The sequence below is a fragment of the Schistosoma mansoni genome (assembly GCF_000237925.1).
Source record: "Schistosoma mansoni, WGS project CABG00000000 data, supercontig 0246, strain Puerto Rico, whole genome shotgun sequence".
NCBI classification, from domain to species: domain Eukaryota; kingdom Metazoa; phylum Platyhelminthes; class Trematoda; order Strigeidida; family Schistosomatidae; genus Schistosoma; species Schistosoma mansoni.
The window spans coordinates 29,836-50,766 of record NW_017386109.1 but is presented as its reverse complement, the minus strand read 5'-3'; the positions used below and the strand labels follow the sequence as shown (position 1 = coordinate 50,766).

Here is a 20,931-nt window from a genome sequence, read left to right as displayed (position 1 = left end):
GAGTTGCTCTAATGCTGTCCAGAGAAGCACGAAATGCACTTGTAGGATGGGAATCTCATGGATCCAGAATTATCAAAACATCATTCAAAACAAAGGAGGGGATCATAATGAATGTTATTCAATGTTATGTACCCACCAATGATAGCAACGACGATGATAAAGATCGGTTCTACTCGAGGCTGCAATCAATCATAGCTAAGTGCTCAAGAATGGACCTCACAATCCTGATGGGAGATCAAAACGTCAAAGTCGGAGTGGACAACGCAAGATATGAAGATATAATTCGACGACATGGATTGGGAGAGAGAAATGAAAATGGAGAGAGATTTGCAAATCTATGTGTATTCAAAAAATTGGTTATAGGCGGCACAATATTTCCACACAAACGCATATACAAAGCTACATGCATTTCACCGGACCGCACCACGGAGAACCAGATAGATCATATTTGAATCAACTAAAAATTCCGAAGGACAATGGAATATGTGGGAATAAGGAGGGGAGCTGACATAGCTTCAGATCACCACCTGGTTATGGACAAGATGAAACTGAAGCTAAAGAAACATCGGAAAACTGGGGGATCAGCATTACAAAGGTTCAATACAGCCTTCCTTCCACGTACTGACAAACTCAACGAATTCATGATAACTCTCAACAACAGGTTCCAAGCTCTACAGGATCTACTGAAAGGATAAATTACGACAGAGAACAATTGGAAAGGGACCAAAAAAGCATTGACTTCAACGTATCAGGAGAGACGAGTCACGGACAAAGAATGGAAGACGATCACAGAGACTCAAGAACAGAGGGAAAGATGGGCAGAATACTTCGAGGAACTGTTGGATAGACCAGCCCCATTGAATTCACCAGACATCGAAGCAGCACACACAGACCTCCCTATGTCTGTCACTCCATCAACGATAGAAGAAGTCAAGATGGCTACCAGGCAAATCGAGAACGGGAAAGCAGCGGGACCTGACAATACACCAGCTGGAGCACTGAAATCAGACATTGAAGTGACAGCAAACATGCTTCACCTTCTATTCAAGAAGATATGTGACGAAGAACAAGTGCCAACGGACTGGATAGAAGGACACCTCATCAAGATACCAAAGAAAGGAGATCTGAGCAAATGTGAGAATTACAGAGGTATCAGTTTGTTGTCGGTACCAGGAAAAGTTTGGTTTCAGACGGTTTTCTAGCTAATTACATTATGGTGTGAAAGCTATCTTTACATCGAGTTAGTTTTGTGTTAATAACACGTGTTTACATTTAATTATTAACTATTAAATAAAATTATTATCACCAATTAAGCATGCTTTTACATGCTTTCATTCAATTCAATAACTATTAAGAAAGAATATATGCATATCTATAAATATATGCGATTTCTTTAAATAAACGCTAACAGAAAACAAAACTATCTAAATGATAAAAAACATGCACCATAAATGCTTACTGGAACTATGTAAAGCATACAGTTGGCCTGGAAAATAAATGCGTTACGTAAGTTTAGAAAGAGAAATAGTAGATCAGTCAAAAATTTCTACTAAACCTGACTTAATAAATTAATTTGGCCTGTACGGATAAACAATTTCTAAATTTTAACAAGTTTTATTAACGAGTAGTATCTGATATACAATTACAACATAATCCCGTACATCTAGGAATAGTGTTTTGCAGGAAGTCAATAGCTTCTTAATTTTTGAAGCTGTAACAACCAGTATTTTTAAGCTAGCTAATCGGTAAGTAGTACTAGAGTTCTTCAACTTTAGCGGTGCTTCAAATCCTGATATAATAAACAGTAGATACTATTGAAATGTATGTAACGTTCAGGAAAGATCCCAGAGTTCAGCCATATTTTCAGAGGACTAATTCAGGAAATAATGTGAATAAGTAATGGAGGTTCGTGGAAGTTGTTCAGTTTGTTGTTTACATTATGGACTGGATTTAGTTAGACAATCACTGAATATCAGGAGCACAGGACACCTATTTCGTTTAGGTAGTGGACTCTTCAGTAGTGATTTGAGATGAATCTTGTGTGAACCAATTTTTATTCGAAAGAGAAAAGAATAAGTTAATTTATTTACAGGACATGAGTAACACTGAAGTAGGGAATATGGAGAATACAATACAACAATCACACTAACCTGCTTCTAAATCAACTGATTCAATTAATTCAACTGTTCCCGGTTCACGAGTGGTAGTCGACTCTTTAACAGTTGGTTTTGATTCCAATTGAGCACGAATACTAATAGTAAGTGCTTCCAATTCCGGTAAACGACATTCCAATGCTTCCATAAGAGCAGATGTTCCATTAATATGTTCTTCTAAATGATCTGGTTGAACACTTGTCATTGAATGTATTCTGCCCAACATATCTAAAGCTTGATGTTGGTCAAGTAACTGTTTTGAACTTTCATTTTGAACATTAGATAATATGGACGGTTTAACAGTTGTACCGGATACTTCCAGAGGAACACCTAGTCGAACAGCTTGTTCTGATATAGCAGAAAAGAGGTCTGACATTGAATGTAATTGCTCGACAAACTGAAATATTACAGAACAGATATTCACGCAATTGTTAAACATGAAAATTATGATACATTTGAGGAAGTATACGGTTATATTATTATTATTATTATTATTATCAATACTATTGGTTTTCGTGATTGTCCAAGTTCAAATCTACTCATTCGAATTTAAAATATTCTATATAAAATCATAGATGGACGAAGAAAGATATGACACTAGATCTATATTAGAACTTATGATTGATAAAACAACGTAAGAGATTTTGAAGTGATAGATTATAAAATGAGATACCCTAACCATATTACTTTAAGAAAAAAAGAGAAACATTTATAAATCCTTCAAGAGCATATGTATTTCGAACGATATTAGAGATGCTGTTTACTGTGTATAGTAAAATTAGATGAAGATGTACAACATGGAACAAAACTAATACATAAACTTGCCTCATCTGATTGTTTCAAATTGGCCTCTGCCTTGATTGCACGAGTTTTAATCAATTTACGTAAATTAGCATAATTATCACAGATTTGTTTAACTTGCGAACGAACAGTGTTAGCTTCATTTGGAGCAATTAAAGATAATAATGGTCCACTTGTTCTTAAAATTCTATCCAATACAGATTTTTGGCGTTCAATCTCATTATCTAAACTCTGAACAAACAGACGATCAGTAATGCATAAGTATTAGGAAGATTTAAGAAAATATTTTAACAAGAAATGATATTTTGATATTTATTTACGATGAATATTCATTGGTATTCAACGCTGATCACATATCATTGACCAATATAACCACTAGTCTAAGTGGTTTCATATAGGGTCCATTTCGGTCAGATGTTAGGTGATAATGAATTAGTTCGTATATTTTGATTGTTTAGTGATATTTCTTGTGTTGATATGGAGAAAAAGTTTCAAGAAGTGTAGTTCAATGATTTATATCATCTTCCGGACTTTCTTTTCAAACTTATTACATCTACACTTTGATGTACATAGCCAGCTAATAACATGCATATTATAAGACTTAAAGAATAGAATGCTGTAATGTAGGTAGTTTATGTTAACAAGATTTCTTAAACCTGAACAAGCAGATATCTAAATTATAAAAATATCTGATATTGATGATATTCAGTTAAATAATTTAATAACCTGAAAACCTATACTTAACAGTTATCCGAAAATTGTCTATTACAAAATAAGAGATGAACGTAAGGTATAGATTAATTATATCATGAACTGAAAATAAGTATTTTATACAAATTCTTATAAACCAATCATTCGGGAAAAAGGATTACGCCTAGATTCACATGTATATCCAATGGCGATGAAACAACAACGCACTGAAGAGCCTTTTATAAAAAACATCAATAGTGGTTAAAAAAGAAAAAAATAGATAGTCAAGTTTTAGTAGCTAAGTGTTTGTCCAGTTGATAGTTCTAATCCCATAAGAAGTAAACCAATGTAATTATGACTCTTTTATCGCTCCCCTCTAATTAAACACCTTAGGTGATAGGTTATAATGCGAAATCAATCATTAAAATGGTCATTGGTTGCTAACTCATGACATTAAATTGGTCCTTTAAGAAATCAGTAAGAAAATAGAGAGACCTGAAGAAATATATACAATTTAAAGTGACGATAAAAATAAAGTTGCATTTTACCAGCTTATTCTTGGTAAAATAGACTTCATGTACAAACAGCCTCAATGTGATGATATCTAGTGGTTCGACACTTCAAAATATCATGGAACAGTGGAGGATATTTTAAGTGACTGAGAGAAATGAATTTTTTATGGTGTGTACAAATGAATGAAATGGATAAGGTGACTAAACTGGTTGACTAAGTATGTGCGAATATATTAGCAAATTAAAGTTGTTATTTATACGGGAAATATACAACGAAAATAGTGTGACTGTGAGTTCCATTTCAGTCATTAAATGAATAATAAGGGATTTGTTGAGTGGCTCCATGTAAATAAATTATCCTCATTCATTTCAGTAATTCGATTTGATTTGACTATAGTATATCAGTATTTTAGAGTTTTGTCAATAATTTTAGAGTCATACTGAATGTTTGAAATGTTACAAACCAGGCTTTTAGACTAACCGCTGTAATGGAGGAAAGTTATATTGATAAAGTGTATATGTTACTGGTCGCCCAAGCAGACAATGAATATAACAGCTGAGCGTCCAATACTTTCGAAAATTGAACTACTGATCTCAAAATCTAAAGTAAACGTATATCAAACTGGTCAGGAAGAAAAGGCATTTTATTCTGGCAAACTGGTCAACAGATATACAAATCTTCACCACAGAAATAAATAGAGAAATCAAATTTATCAGGTCATCTACCAACCAACGACATTGAGACCTGATTATCAGGCTTTACTACCATATCATTGACTTTAGATAACTAACGAATTCGTCTTTCAACAAAATTATTCAGTCATATTTAAATTTAAAACATTAGAAGTTACCTTAATCATCTCAATTCGTTTACGATTATCTCCTAAATCATCAACTGTAACACTGAAATCTGATAAATTGTCAACTATTTCATTCTTCGCTTCTTCAATATGTTGAAGCCAGTTTTGAAATTCGTACATATCAGTTGTAAAGCATTTAGCTAATGGATACACCTCAGCAAATTTAATTTCTGTTTGATTTAATCGATTATCAAGTGTTATCATTTGTTTTGAAACACTAGACACAGCATCACTCAATTCATGATAAAATTTATCTGTTGTAAATGGTACGAAAGATTTGTTTGTTTTTATAGGCGATGATGATAATGATGATTTTATGGCACTATTCTGATTACCCGAACTTGTTGATAATGCAGATGATTGTATTATGTCATGAATTTGATCGCATAATTGAGTTAAATAAATTTGATGTTTTTTCCAATTCCCTTGAAATTGTTCTATTCTTTCATGTAGTTTATCTAACATAACAGGTTGATATGGTAGAACAGCTAAATAAGGAAATTCAGTACCAAGTGAATGTATAGTTGGCATTTTTACCGATGATTCATTAATTGTAAAATGATTTTCATCAGAATAATTATCCCAATCTAATGATGGTGCAGCGGATATTTTTGGATCAAAACGTTTCAACGCTAAATCTAACCATTGCGCCTTGATTTCTAATTTATGCATTAATTGTTTAGCTTTTTGACGATTACTACCAACAATTTTAGCTAAATCGGTAAGCTATAAACAAATAAAAGATAAAAATAAACAAATCAATGTAGAATAAACAAGTGAGATACAGTGTGAGATTTTATGACATGCACTGAGCTTTACATAGTACAGTGATGATGAAAACTACTTGCTACTTATAGGATATTTTAGTGACAAAAGAGAACAGTTCAAGATACTTGGAAAATTGATGTTGACTTCATTAGTCTGAGTAGTTTTTCGACTATCTGTTCGATAGCTAATCTAGCATTTTCACATTCGTCCACCTTTGCAAGCACTATCAAATAATATTTCTCCTCATTAATATTATTTTTTTTCGTTAATCAACGGTCGGATTAGGACATGTTACCCAAGTAGAACATTCAGTGTTGCTTGGCTCGATCGTATCACGTTGTATTTGAAAGTGAGCAATGATCGTGCGGCCATTGATGAGTAGCTTTTCGATGAATTTCCAAATGAGAGACAATTACTTACGGATTTACCTGGGTCGTGAGTGAGAGAGGAGCCAAACAAAAGTATTAAGTGATAATAACTTTATGGTAAAAATTGACTGAATTTCAAAATGCAGACCAGTAGATTCTGAATCAGTGATTTAAACACCTTTTGGTAGCTCCGAGACCTGAAGCACATTATTTCCATCTTGTGTAGGGTTATAAATGTATGACGTTTGACGATGCCAACTTAAGACGACACAACTGTTCATAGCTCTTGATTTCCAATATTTCTGCTACTGGGTCAATTAGAGGTGAAAGTTATGTTTAATAAGTTATGTTGATGACCTCTGGCATTCTACTGTAACTGACGAACAATATTGCATTCATGAATTCCATAACGTCTTTGATAGAATGAATTGCGAAATATAATACTAATTTAAACTAACCTTTTCATTGAATTCATCATATCGTTTTAATTCATTATCTATTTGTTCTACATGTCCAAGTTTACCATCTGAATGATTAGGGAAATGTGTTGTTGTCAATGTCGAAGGATTAGTAAACAAATCAATAGGTTTACAAATTTGTTTTAATTGATTCCAAAAATTATGAACTTGTTGATATTGTGGTTCTAATCCATTGATCATTTCATATTCTAATTGATCTATCAATGACTTCTCTATTTGGGTTGAATAAACTTCTTTTGTATTGTTTTCTAGTAATCCATTAAGCCGGGATTCAACACTAAGCAAACGTGAACTGAGTGTATTCACAGAGGATGTTAAAGATTGAGCTACAGGCAAACTAGATTCTAAAATAAACAATTTTCGTTTTGTATCTGATTGCAGTTCTTCATAAATATCACTTAGATTTACTAAACGATTTTGTATAGAATCTTCATTTACAAAATCTATGGTGGAAAGAAAACATGGAATAAAGTTTATAATGATAGTATTCGCTCATGATTTGCTGATACCGACATATAAGTTAATTTTAAACTACTTAATAACTTTGATTTTTACATCTAATAACATCTTTCTTGAGTAGATAAATTCCATTTCATTTGAGTTCCGGCGTAAACATTAACACCGGAATGTAGGTAAATAGAAAGAAATATGTGTCCTGGATTCCACTGTCATTATTATTATTATTATTATTATTATTATTATTATTATTATTACTAGTGATCACAATCTATTTACTCTAAAAGATTCAGTTTTAATTTATGCCTTATTTCTTTATGTGTAGATAAAAGCCAAGTGGTTAGATGAGTTAAATTTTAAACATAGAATAGTATGGACTTCCTGTTCACTTCACCTGCTAATTTTTGAGAAGTCAGATAGTCTCTACTAGACATCATATAAAAGAATTTAATTAAACTATTTATCATGTGAGAATTCATGCAGTTGTCTGCTTTCACTGTCTAGACAATGTTATAAGAATAATAGTTTAAAGGTTAAGCTAAATTATATTGATTGATATAACTAAGACCCTAAGTACAACATTGTGTGCTCAGCTTTGAGTAATCGATTTTTGTGTGTGAGAGCCAATAATGCTATCACAAGATCTAGGGGTCTTGAGTTGGATAACTGATGAGATCATGAGTATTTACAATTCAGAACTCCCATACTACGATGAAATAATTCACCTGTTCTTTGATGGTTGCCCAATCAAAGTCAATCATGTAAAACCACAACAATACCAGACTATATAGATGGAAGTTTATGAATAGATTCTTCTACTCATTTGTTATAGGTTGGGTGTTCTAACTATAGAATCATGTTTACATCAGAAGGATAAACTATTAGTTCATGAAATCGATATTCCAACATGATTTCTGATAGCCAGATGAATATAATAGTTTAAGTACTAATTCGATTATCACAATTCATATGTTATAGTTTACATTATTAAGTATAATCGTTAAGCTGTGAGTTAAGGTAAGATTATTTATTTAATAGATAGAGAACTTATAGCCTCACGCGTTAATCTATACAAATGTAATGGAACTTTTTTAGAATGTGATTTTCCCTAATTGAACTATTTTTTGTTTGATTACTATAAAGGTAAGTGTAATAATTGACCATAGATCATTATTTGAAGCGACGTTTTTCAATCTTATCTTACCTAATTTCTCTATTTTATCAAATATGAAGTATCATTTTAAGTTATGAATAAAAAAATATTATAAAATATGACAAAATATCACTAGTTAAAGAATCAATCATTTTAATACTTACATCTACCTGATTTACATAACTGTTCACCGCTTAATTTAATCTCATCAATAGTTGATTGATAATTTTCAATCTCTTCTGATAAACTCTGAATATGGAAAATAAAAGAGGAAACAGTAGAAAAATGAATAAACAGTATATAATGAGATGGCAGAGAAATTTTGGTTAAAATAAATTATTATATTCCATTTTAAAAAAAAGATGGATAGTGGCTAGCAGTGGAATCCAGGACGCACGTTTCGTCCTATTCGGGACTCGTCAGATGGATGTACCTGCATCTCAGAGTTGATATGTTCACTCTGCGACTCGAACCTAGTACCTTTCGCTTCAAACGCCATCGCGTTATCCATTGAGCTACTGAGTCCTGATAGCCACTTGCTTGTGCAATGGGGTGAATTTATTCCATTAAAGTTTCCAAAAATAAATCATTCGTGAACAGATATTAGGAAACTTTCGAAGAATATATGGTATATTTTGTTTCACCTATTCAACAAATAAGAAATAACATATATAGACTGAAATAATTTCATTCTTTGTGTCGGTATAATTTAAATCGATTACAAGATCTCTAGTTGCCAAATGTTGAAGATAAACGGAGTAATCTTCGTCAATATATCTATGGTAAATTTAAAGAAGATTGTTGAAAATAAATATACCTGAAATTATTTTCATCATATAGAACGATAAATCTTTAGAAGTTCTAACACGACTCTGCAAGGTTAAATAAACTGTTTTTGTAATATTATATATATATGGGAACATATGAATAAAGGATAAACATGATGATGTAATAGAAAGATTATAATACTAGATCACATAATACGAATAATGACAATAAAAGATTGTGTGTGTGAAAATAAAAAAGCCTTATAAAATTAATAAGTTAACAACGGATTATAATGCGAATGGAGTAAGATAATTGGAAGAAAAAAACCTAATATCTGAGTACGATTGTACAGCTATGCAATACATTTGTTAAGCACTCTTCCTATATTTCATAGTTGAAAGCGTGAGTCAATTGGAGCTAGACCACCATGGAAAACCTGGAAGCACTGGACGGCCGTTTTGTCCTATTATGGGACTCCTCAGCAGCGCGCATCCACGAACCCGCACTCGCGAGATTCGAACCCAGGACCTACCAGTCTCGAGCCAGAGCCCTTAACCGACAGACCACTGAGCTGGCATCCAACGGTGTTAATGTCTAACTTCAACTGATCCACAAAGTTGAGCAACCATTCACCAATTGTCTTCAGTGAGTTCCTATGTCACGACAGACGTGGTTTGAACTCCACTGGTCACTGCTTCTCACTAGAGCTCCTGGATGTACTTCTCGAAGTCGCTAGTGAGCATATGATTATATTAATTATCAGAAGTGGTTTTGTGGAGATTTAGTATGTTTAATAGTTGAAAGCGTGAGTCAATTGAAGCTAGACCACCATGGTTAAATATTAAATAGACAATATGTTCTCTCGAGATCGCAGTTGAATAAACACATGTTGCCATTAATTTGAATCCTGATAGGCGGTCTATACTTCTCCACGATAGGTAACAGGCACAATTAGGTAAGTAAATATACTTTATATTTAATGTTATATATCTAAGCAAAAGTAAGGGATTATCGTAATAAAATCATAAAAGTAAATTATTACAATCAGTTTACAAGTGAATGTAAAAATTCATTCAACATCAGAATTGTTTCATAGTAAACTTTAATGTTAACAAAATATTAAAAAAGCCCCCCTTAGATTAATTCAACGAAATCGACTTACTTTTAATTTTTTTAATTCTTCAGTTAAATCCATTAAAATTGTTGTATTACCTGGTGTTGTTTTAGTTACTTGTATTGGTTCATTTAAACACAATTGTTTTTGTTTTAACCAATTTAATATTTGATGAATTCGTTCATTAAATAATTTTTCACTTTCATTACATAAACGAAATTTATTCAAATTAAATTGTATCTCTTTACGTACACAATCATAATCATCTTTTATTAGTTGTTTTTCAAAATTCAATCTATTTTGATTTGATATATTTTGTGTAGATTGAATTAATTTATCTAATTGTTCAAAACTATCTTTTCTTGCAAGTATACGACTATTTAATGTATGATAATCATCTATTATTGATGTAATCATTTCTTGATTAGGTGATGATGAAGATGATGATAACAGATCTGGTGATAATAACTGACTTGCAAGTATATGAAGATCATGTTGAACCTAGTTATGTAAGCAAAAATAATCGTCTGACAATTAGACACTTGAATGATCAAATAATTAATTTGAAAATAACTTTCCAAAGTTATTTAAATATAAAAATAAATATTTGAGGAATATATATAGAATTTCCAGTTGAAATCACGAGTTAACCTACTCTAGAACGTTTGGTCATAGTATGAAACTCTTTAGCAGAGCACATCCAAGATTCTTCACGCGAGATTCCAACTGAAAACCTTCAGTCTTGAGCGCGAACACTTAACCTTTTAGTCGATAACTGTTTTACACCTGACACGGATTGAACACCGTTGCCCATGGCTTCTCAATAGAATTACAGGAGTTACATCTTGAAGCTAGTCACTAGTTAGCACATGATATGTAGAACTGTTAAAATCGAGGTTTTGTAATTAGTAAGGGGTTGATTTCGGAGATTGTTCAATTACATTGAAACATTCAGGAAGATCATATTCTTCTTGATATTTACATTTCAATTACTTCATATCATAACAGGCTAAATCTACACGACAACTTGAAAACAAGAGAAAAGGTACGAACTGTGTAAGGAACGCTTCACTCCAAGGTTAGTTTATAAACAGAAAATCGAGGGTATTTGTAGTATTTTAGATGGCTTTGGGCTTCTGGAAGATTCTGGAAGCCTACTAGACATAGTAGCAGGACAGGTAATCATTCAGTCAGAAATGTGACACTTGACTCTTCACATCCTAGATGTTTCTGAGATACTTCTATTCAATGCAGCGTTTTCAGGGCCCCTCTGGGTTTTTTTCGAGGAATATCCTGGATCCATCCAATAATAATACTACTGGTGTTTAAAAGCAGTAAAATGAAGTCAAGAAAGTCATATTAGTTGAGTGGATTAAAGGTTTGGTCGGTTCAATGGTTTATTTTCTCAGTTGTTGGTTTTTCTCCATAATTCCTCATTAAATAGCCTATACTAGATTTTACTTAACAAAAATGTTGAATTTACATTAATTGAATATCTCTTGCATCATTGAAGTCACATTCAGACGAAATAAGACAACGGAAAGATAAGCGAAATTAAACAAAAAAAGGTACAAAGTAAGGAATGTCATTTTAAATCAATAAGATATCAACAGAGCGATAAAGTAACATAATACACATTAAGTTATTACTCTACCGCTTTTTTACTTATTTAATTCAATACTCAGAAAGTAAATCTTCAATATACATGGTGTTTGTTAATTTAGTTAAGAAGTAAGAAGGTTAGGTTATAAGCCCGCTAACTGAATGGAAAAATGCTTATTGTAACATCAATAGAACATGCTTCCAATTTTTGGTAAGGGTTTTAATTACATAATACTGAGAAATACACAACTCATCAGTTTCTAAAAATTATTTTGTTAAATTCCCTCAAAGGAAAGAAAACGGAAAACATACTCAAACAATAAATAGTACATATGATTATGATATGTAACATCTACCTCAACTAGAGTATCACGTAAATGTGATATCAGTCGTTCAGCTTGTTTTTCAGGTGATATAACAGATTTTGAATTGGCTAATTCTCCATGAATTACATTCTCTAATGATTTTATTTCATATTCTAATTGATGTGAACTAATCTGTTTATCAGATGAATCATTTGGTGATTTACACAGCTCTTCACTTAATTCTTTCAACGATTTCATATTCGAGTCTAATAAGTCTAATTCTTTTTGAAGATATCTAGGAGGAGAGAAAAAAGTTGAAAAGAAATTAATGGAAACAAAATACAATAACAAAATACTATTACGAGTTAATATTATACAATATAATCATTAAAAAACAAATAGGTGCTAAATAAATCTTGATTGAAACGAATATCCCTGTTTAAGACTTAATCTAACTGACTCATTGTGTGTGCTAACTGCATAAATTTTAAATATTTTATATTTTTGGGACTCTTCATTATCAAGAAGACGAATGCTCCTTTGAAAATGTAAACAACTGTTAGTGAGCGCTTCAATTAAAGACTTTATCACAGATAGAGTTGGACTGTAATGTAACCGCATTTCAGATTTATGTAAGATAGTCTTGATGCCGCTTTAGACAAAATTATATTATTGATTATCCAATCATCAATGAACAACTGGTCAAATGTGCAAAAATAGGACATGGGGATTACGTATTTCCATGAAGTGCTCTCAAGGACTAGAGACAGACAACGAATATCTAGATTAATGAAACTTCGTATCATTCAGAAATCAAGAAAAGTGAGTGTTGTGATATGTTAGCGTGTTCATCTTTAAATGGTCAGTAGATTGTACGAATTTAATCATCACATCTAATGTTTATCATGAATCCTATCCAAACATCCAACGTCTGCTGTTTTCTTTGTACGGAACGAATAGTTCCGGAAACTGAAAACTTCGAGATGCAAACATACGGATAAAATCTACCTATCTTTAAAAATATGTACGCCTTGTATCGCTTATTGGAGGCGATTTTTTACTTTCGAAGGTCCTATGAACAAATTTTGAAGGGAATACAATGTGTCACTTGAAGAGAGCACTAAAGATAATGTTAACTTACTGTTCATTTAAAGGTAGTTGACGAGATTCTCTAACTTTTTTCAATGAACTATTAATATTTTGACGAAGTGTTGCCATTTGTTCCGTTTGTTTAACGCGATTATTTAATGCACTAATAATGTTATTGATTTGTTTCGACATATTGTTACACTGAGTGTCATATTGATTCATGGTTGTTAAGAAATTGGAGTAAATTGGACTAAGTTTCCTTTCATCTGGTAATGATACCATTTTATCAGCCAATTCAGCTCGTCCATCATTCAGATTTTGCTTGCAGTCATTAAGCTGTGGAGTAAATCAATGTAAACTGATATACAGTGTAGTAGAACTTTGAATTAACAAGAAAATAATATGAAAATTAATAGATTGGAATAAAAATATAATTCAATGTGGGTTTAATGAGTTATCATTTGCTCTCCCTTGGTTCCCTAGTTGATATCATTTTGTGAAGAATACCATTTCTAATGGACTGAGCATCAATAAATACTTGGTTAAAGCGTATATCAGCTCCACGATAGTCGTGGATGAACAGGTCATCTAGTAGTAACCAATATTACATTGTCAAGATCTACTAATAAAGTTACGCCCTGTGATTAACATGACTTCACATTGTGCTCTACAGAAATCAGTGGTTAAAGACAACTGGTACTCATTAGCAAAATGTAATTGAGAGTATTATAAAAGCTCATGATTACCGTAAAACTATAAATAGATAATGTCAGCAACTCTAGGCGTCAAAGTCACATTTTGTATGTTGAATTGAAAGGTCAGCTGGATTTTCATAGCATAAAAGTTATCAGCTTACAGTAGTAAAAATGAATAAAATGAGGACAAATAGTTAAAATAATCAGAACGGAAGCAGTATGACTTTATTTTTAGATTGTTCCCAATAGTCATCTAGCTTTACAGTCTGAGATGTTCGGATTGCACAGGGAGCATCGATTCCCTAGAGATTGTAGGCACAAATTCCAGATGAGTACCAATCGTCACTAAACATAGGTCAAGGATTTCCTTTTCACTACCTAGCAACACACAGTATCAAGTCACTTAGACTCGTAACTACATTGCTACTTGATCAAGAGAATTCAATCAGCCTTAACGACTAGACAAAGATTATAGTGATCACTATTTAGTGGTCAATCAATGTAAATATGAATTTGTATTTAAAACGAGAGTTGTCAATTTTGAGTCCTTCTGAGAATACCAGAAATAATTTAAATTTATTCTAAACAAAACAATATCATCTGCGCCGTGAAATCTTAAACAAACTGATGCTAAGTCCTACTGACCGTGAACACCTTTCGATTCGTTGAGTAAATTAAGGTCTCGGAACTAAGTTTATCGGAAAACCAATTAAACATTAGTTTCCTAAAGGATAGTCTGAAAGAATTACTCCAAAGGTATGCATTGAAAGTGAGAAAATTTTAAATAAGAGAAATAAATTAAGCAGAACTATAAATAAGACATCGAAATTAATCATTGGTTTAGGAAACAAAAATATTTATGGTAAATTTTTAATTATATGTGATATTTATTTGTTTAAATACATAAATATTGGTATAATGGGGCACCAGATATATATGTGCCACACATATGTGATATGATAAAGTAGATATTTTTATTTTATTTTATTTAAACACATAAATATTGGTACAAGGAAGCACCAGATACATATGCGCCTCGCAAATCTCATTTGATTTGTATGACGGCTGTGATACTGCCCAGGTGCCCAAACTGAAGCAGGTGGTTTTCTTAGGGGGTCACACCCCTAGCCTTTGACATAAAGGTCTGATCCACAAGGCAATGGAGCATCGTGAGGAGATGCAGTCCCATAGTAGCCGGTGACCAACGATTGATTCATACGCCATTTGTTCCCTCAGGATACTGGAGCCCATGTGCATCATTGGTTTGGAATCAGGGTTTTCCAACTCCCCTAGGTGGACTTTCCGTGTCCACCAACCTAGTTACAGCGCCAGACATTCACTTTCGTCCTCTCACTTTCGTAAATAACACCCCCGACACGAGAAGGCAATGAGTAGGACTTCCCTGGCAGAGGCTATATATTCGCTGGCCATGTGAGAGCATTACGAGAGGGAGGGTGGACTCTCCCCACTCTCGGCCGTACCAGGGCATTTGGAGTAGAGAAGTTAACTGGTTACTCAGCTGACAAAATGAATGTATCCACAATTAAAAATTGATACAACTGCACAAGATTTAGAACATACAAAAACATGACAATACAAAAAAGGTACCTGATTTAATAACTCTTTAAAATATCCAATTCTTTGTTGTGTTGTCTCTGAATTTAAATTAAATATTTTTTCATTTTCATTAATATTTAACTGAATATTTTGTAATTCAGCATAAATATTATTTAATTTTTTAATAAAATGTATAGAAAATGGATCCATATCTTTAATTTGAAACATTTCAAAATTCATTTCTAATGCTTGTCCAATAGTTTCTAATCGTTTAGTTGTTAATTGTAACTCATCGAATAGTTTTTGCATTGATTGTTGTGGTTTTGTATCACCATTTGATTGAATGAGTGATTCTAATTGATTTAATTGATGAACTAAACTAATATTAGATGAATTATCTTTTGAATCGAAATATTTCGGTGAATGATTAGTTAGTTCTGATAATTCAGCTTGTAATTCAATCATTTGACCACGTATTTGTTTGATTTGATTTGATGGTTTTGTGATGGATGGTGAAGGAGGTGGAGATGATGATATTGGTGATGAAGATGATGATTTGAGTAGATCTTTTACTTCTATATTAGATAAAACTTGTTGTAGATTTAACCATCGAGTCTCTAGATCATCACATGAATGTTTGTAATTATCAAGTGAATTTTGTGCCGCTGAATAAGCCTTTTGAATCTTATCAATATGAGACTTTGAATAAAAAATTCAAAAGGAAAAATGTACAATAAAGGACAGGAATAATCATCATCAAATAATAAATATGAGGTTTTTGTGAAGAGAATGAAGGAAACGTAAAACAACATGCATCATACTGTGACTACATTTTACTTTATCAAAAGTATCTTGAGAGAATGATGATTTCTTATTACAAACCCTACAAATTTAGTGATTTTTCGTATATGATCAACGGGAAGAAATCAAACTGTTGACTTTCATTCACTAGATAATAATCTAGAAAATGATTCTAAATACAAGTTATGTATGACTAGCTAGATAATATCGATACGATAACTAAGACTTAAGAAGTAGCATATATAATTCAGTTGGATAATAACCACAACTGAAGGGAACTGCCCAGAGTTATTTGTAGTTTGAAACTTTTCACCAGTGAACATCTAATAACGACACATATGATTAAGTCTATAACAATATGACTGTTTTATACTTTCTATTTGTTAAAAATCTGAGGTCAGATTACAATCAAATTTAATTTATAAAGTATAAACTTGTCTATTCAATTGAAGGTGTCAAATAAAAGATTGCTAACATTTTACTAAGACATTCGCTAATTCCACTGATAAATTTGAACAACAAACAACATAGGTAATTAGTCTTCTATAACTGGGAATAAAGAAACTTTTTGCCCATAACATATATACTACTATCGATAAAATAGTAGATTTTGCATATTTGCAAAATTGTATCGTCTACAACTACTTATATATCGAGCACCTTCAGTAGTCTAAAATATTCAAGTATTTTAAAGGAAAGAAGAAGTGAAACTTACAAGTTTTAATTTTACAACATTCTCCAATTTATTAAATTTATTTTGTAAACAGTTTGTACTGATCTGTAATTTGTTTCGTTGATCTTCAGTTAATATGTTTGATTGATTGCTCAATGTTTCTTTCAATGAATTCAATTCTTTCTGTTTATTATGAATAGTTTGTATACGATTTTGTAATGTTTGTTGTTGATTTGTTAGTGGAATCGGTTTTTCATCTAAATACTGCCCATTTATTGCTAAAGGTTCATTAAGTAATTGAATTGCTTCATTAGTTATCCATACCTAAATTGTTGATAGAATATATGTATATAAATATATTCATTTGTTAGTTGGTACACGTTCAAACTAAAGAAAATATGCTATAAAGTGATAGATAACAAATGGATACAGATGCTAATTGCTTTGAATAGATCAGTGGTAATTAGCTGTGATTCCAGTGACAATCGACATAAGTTTAAATGTTATGAAGTGTGGTTCATTATATCGAGATTGTGAAAATATCTTGTTGAGGGGTCCCGTAAAACATTAAATTCATGTTCAATAGCTTTTCACCAGAATGGATATAGCCAGTTGAACTGTTTTGTTCAAAGCGTCATGTAATAACGGGCAGCTTATAACATATCATTTGTATCAGATAACATCAAATAAACTGGCTTCATAAAATGAGGCATTTGACTAAGTATTAGATTCTGTTAACACTACGAATCATATAACACAATATTAATATTATATTATTAATTTGGAATACTAACTAGACAAACTAGATCTAGGAGACAATTAGCCAGATTCTATTATGTGCAACAAATCAACTATTGGAAATGATCTCTAATAATCGTGATACAAGGTGCAAATATATATATATATATATATATGTATACGTTCAATAAAAGACTGATATAGTCACTTACTTCTAATTGTTCCAACTGTTCAGATAAGAGAAATTCTTTACTGGTTCTTGATTTTAATTGGTGCTGTTGTGCTGTCATAGCGTTTTGTAATAAATTCATTTGATTTATACATAAATCTATAGTTTTAGGATCCATTGGAAGTGATGATGAATTTAATTTATTATTTTCTTTTAAATCTTGTAATTCTCTTTGTTTAATTTTTAATTCTTCTGACATGGACTATAAACAATAGGGAATTTATAGTGATGATAGGAAGGATGATGATTAAATTAGAGTGATATTGGAAAAGAAGAAATTATTTAAAAATATGAACGATAAAGTAGTTTGTAGATACTTTTGAAGTTCGAAAGCCGCTTACGTCATAAATTGATGTCAGTTGAGGGACTAGAAAATATCCAGGGAAATGTTCTACTACAAAGCTTCTCAGAGATACACAATCTTCATTCTGTATAGAAACAATCTGAAATTTCTACGTGTCTGTTAGCAAATTAATTTTGCAATCACCTCATCAGAATCTCATAAAACACTGTTACAGTTTCAAACTATTGTATCCCAACTCGTTGCTTGAATAGTTTGTTTTGAACCTTAAAATCATTGACTTTGGTCATGTATGAAGTGAGTCAAGTAACCAAATGAGTTTCAAACAGGGAGGGAATAACGGTCAAGTAAATCCTCATTATTGGGTCATTTACCAGTTAATTTCGATTTGTAATGAAAAGTGTGCTAAGATAATAAATATGCACATAATCATTAACTACTCATTGTTCAATAAACCGTGTTGTTGACATAATCAGAATACTGACCCAGTTCAATGTAAAATATAAGTGATTGTATTTTATATTCTCTTTTCATCGACCATTTTTAATGAACCGTATCTAATTTGAAACTGTTTGTTTTACATTCTAGCCTGGGGTCTTCCCTTTACAAATGTGGTTAGATGGTAAAACTTGGAGTTTCTCTAACATACGAATTAAACAATTTTCTTATTATTTCACAATGTATTTTATAATATGATCTACATTTATATTACTGAAATATAAATGTTTGAGTTTGAAACCACAAATGTAAGTGTTAAACTTTACTGACAATAATGATAATCACTCACTTCTAAGTTTTGTAAATCACTTTCAATTTGCTTTGTCTCTGGTATACTTGTATGTGATACACTGGAATTTAATAGATCATGAGACATATTCTGTAATTGTTTATTCTTCACTGATAACCATTGATTTAATTCACCTAGTTTATTTATTGGACTTATTTCAGATTTGCTGGGCAATGATGGTGAATGTTCAGTCTTCCCATCTTCACGTCTATGATATTCATTAATTAATTGATCATATGAATGTTGAAGATCTAAAAGCTAGAATTACAGTCAACAAAATTGGACAGAAGTTATTAGTACTTAGGTTTGCAGCTGAAAGTAATTAGAATTCTGGTTGTACTTTAAATGGCACATGGATTACAAGGTTCATGTTTCCATGCTGCTCAATGCATTTCTGTGTGTGCGTGTGTGTGTGTGTGTGTGAAAAAAGAGGTCAATAACTTCCCAATGATAAATTGGAGTGAAATCTATCATTTCCTTACACAGTTATATAAATAAATAAACAAACGTGAAATTCACAAATTTACAGAACAATCATCTTAAAACAAGAATAATCGTTAATGGTGATTTGATTTAACTACTACTGATAGAGCTAGTTTAAAACAGCTTATCTAATCAAGCTTAAAAAAATAAACTGGATCTTAATAACTTCTTATCATTTCTGATTACAGGTAAGATAGTTAATTTGATACTGAACAAAAAGAATTCCATACATACTTGCCTATCATAAACAACATAATTCTTAAAAACAAATCCTTATTTACACTGAAGATAACTAAAGTGTAAGTGTATGAAGTGTATCTGTGATTGCCAATTTCTATGACGACACCTATTCGTTCTAACTACGCTTAGAGGATTAAAATATATGGCATAGTTATCAGACACGCTATGCAAATAAAACATATTGTTAACAAACTTCTGCAGTATAATTAGAGTCTTACATTATTGGATTAGTCACTTAACTTCCAACCAGTCGACCATTGGCTTAAATTTTACGAATGTTAGTACGATTCGGAAAAATAGTTGTAGCCCCTAGGTTTAGTAAATGAATAGGTAAACAGTTGGCCTTACAAGTCCTAAGCTAAAAATGTACATTCCTGATAATGTATGTTAATGATTAGCAAAATCTCAGCCTATGTTTAGGTTTTTATATTGAAGTGTTAGGATCTAAACTAGCATTGCTATTCTGGCTGAGAATAGAACATAACACTCGTCTATTTAAATGCTAACATTTGGAAATTTTAAGCTCTAGCAATATATGTGTTCACTATTCATCTGACAGAATCTCAACTGAATTTTATATCTGTTTAGAGGAAGTTAAAAAGATGACGAAAGTAATAAGAAATTGAATGCCAACCTGATAATCAATTTAAATAATAAATTAAAGAGTACAAAATGCCAACTTAATGTTGCCTTTATTTAACAATGAATTATCCTTTCAGTTTAAGTTTATTTTGGTTAAGATTTCAACACTTGGTTGGATAAAAAATCTCGTAGAAGTGAATCATCTCGAATTTCGGAGGATGACAAAGCCATCCCTATAAAACTTAACGAGCTTATACGAATCTTATCATATTCCAGGTTGGGTAGTGAAAGTTAATCTATGAAAATTTGTAAGCTCCAATTGCTAATATAAGCTGTTTTTTTATTTCTTTACGTACTGAAAAGCCTACTAAATGAATATGTGAATTTTGAAAGACAATTGAATATGAAGCAATAATAATTTGAGGTAGGAATATCATACTTACTTTCGTTTTCATATTACACTGATCTGTTGGATTTGCAGAGTGTTCACATAATTGTGTACATAATTGTTCAGCTTTTTCCAAAACTGGTTTTATTTCTTCAATTTTCTTATTTATCTCATTCAAATCATTCGTTTGCTCGAAAGGTTCTCTCTCTGAACTGCTAAAATTTTAATGAGTGTAATATATCATTGATTGTTATTAAATAATAATCAGTATTTTTGATGAACATACATTTTAAAATTTTCATTTGAGCTAAAAGACTAAACTTTCTATCCTTAAAATAT

General features: G+C 31.6%; 1 protein-coding gene across 1 annotated transcript in view; it reads right to left on the bottom strand.

The window, feature by feature from the left end:
• The window catches only part of Smp_138620 (hypothetical protein), a gene marked incomplete at both ends in the record, with an annotated part of 56,667 nt that overhangs the window by 33,867 nt on the left and 1,869 nt on the right, over nucleotides 1–20,931 (bottom strand). Inside the window, 12 exons of the mRNA XM_018792584.1 lie at nucleotides 2,167–2,604; nucleotides 5,008–5,742; nucleotides 6,611–7,074; nucleotides 8,405–8,489; nucleotides 10,171–10,623; nucleotides 12,081–12,324; nucleotides 13,171–13,454; nucleotides 15,944–16,069; nucleotides 16,887–17,168; nucleotides 17,795–18,013; nucleotides 18,900–19,157; nucleotides 20,573–20,782. Of these exons, the coding sequence (XP_018644196.1) occupies nucleotides 2,167–2,604; nucleotides 5,008–5,742; nucleotides 6,611–7,074; nucleotides 8,405–8,489; nucleotides 10,171–10,623; nucleotides 12,081–12,324; nucleotides 13,171–13,454; nucleotides 15,944–16,069; nucleotides 16,887–17,168; nucleotides 17,795–18,013; nucleotides 18,900–19,157; nucleotides 20,573–20,782 (3,798 nt within the window). The remainder of the gene's footprint in view (nucleotides 1–2,166; nucleotides 2,605–5,007; nucleotides 5,743–6,610; nucleotides 7,075–8,404; nucleotides 8,490–10,170; nucleotides 10,624–12,080; nucleotides 12,325–13,170; nucleotides 13,455–15,943; nucleotides 16,070–16,886; nucleotides 17,169–17,794; nucleotides 18,014–18,899; nucleotides 19,158–20,572; nucleotides 20,783–20,931) is intronic.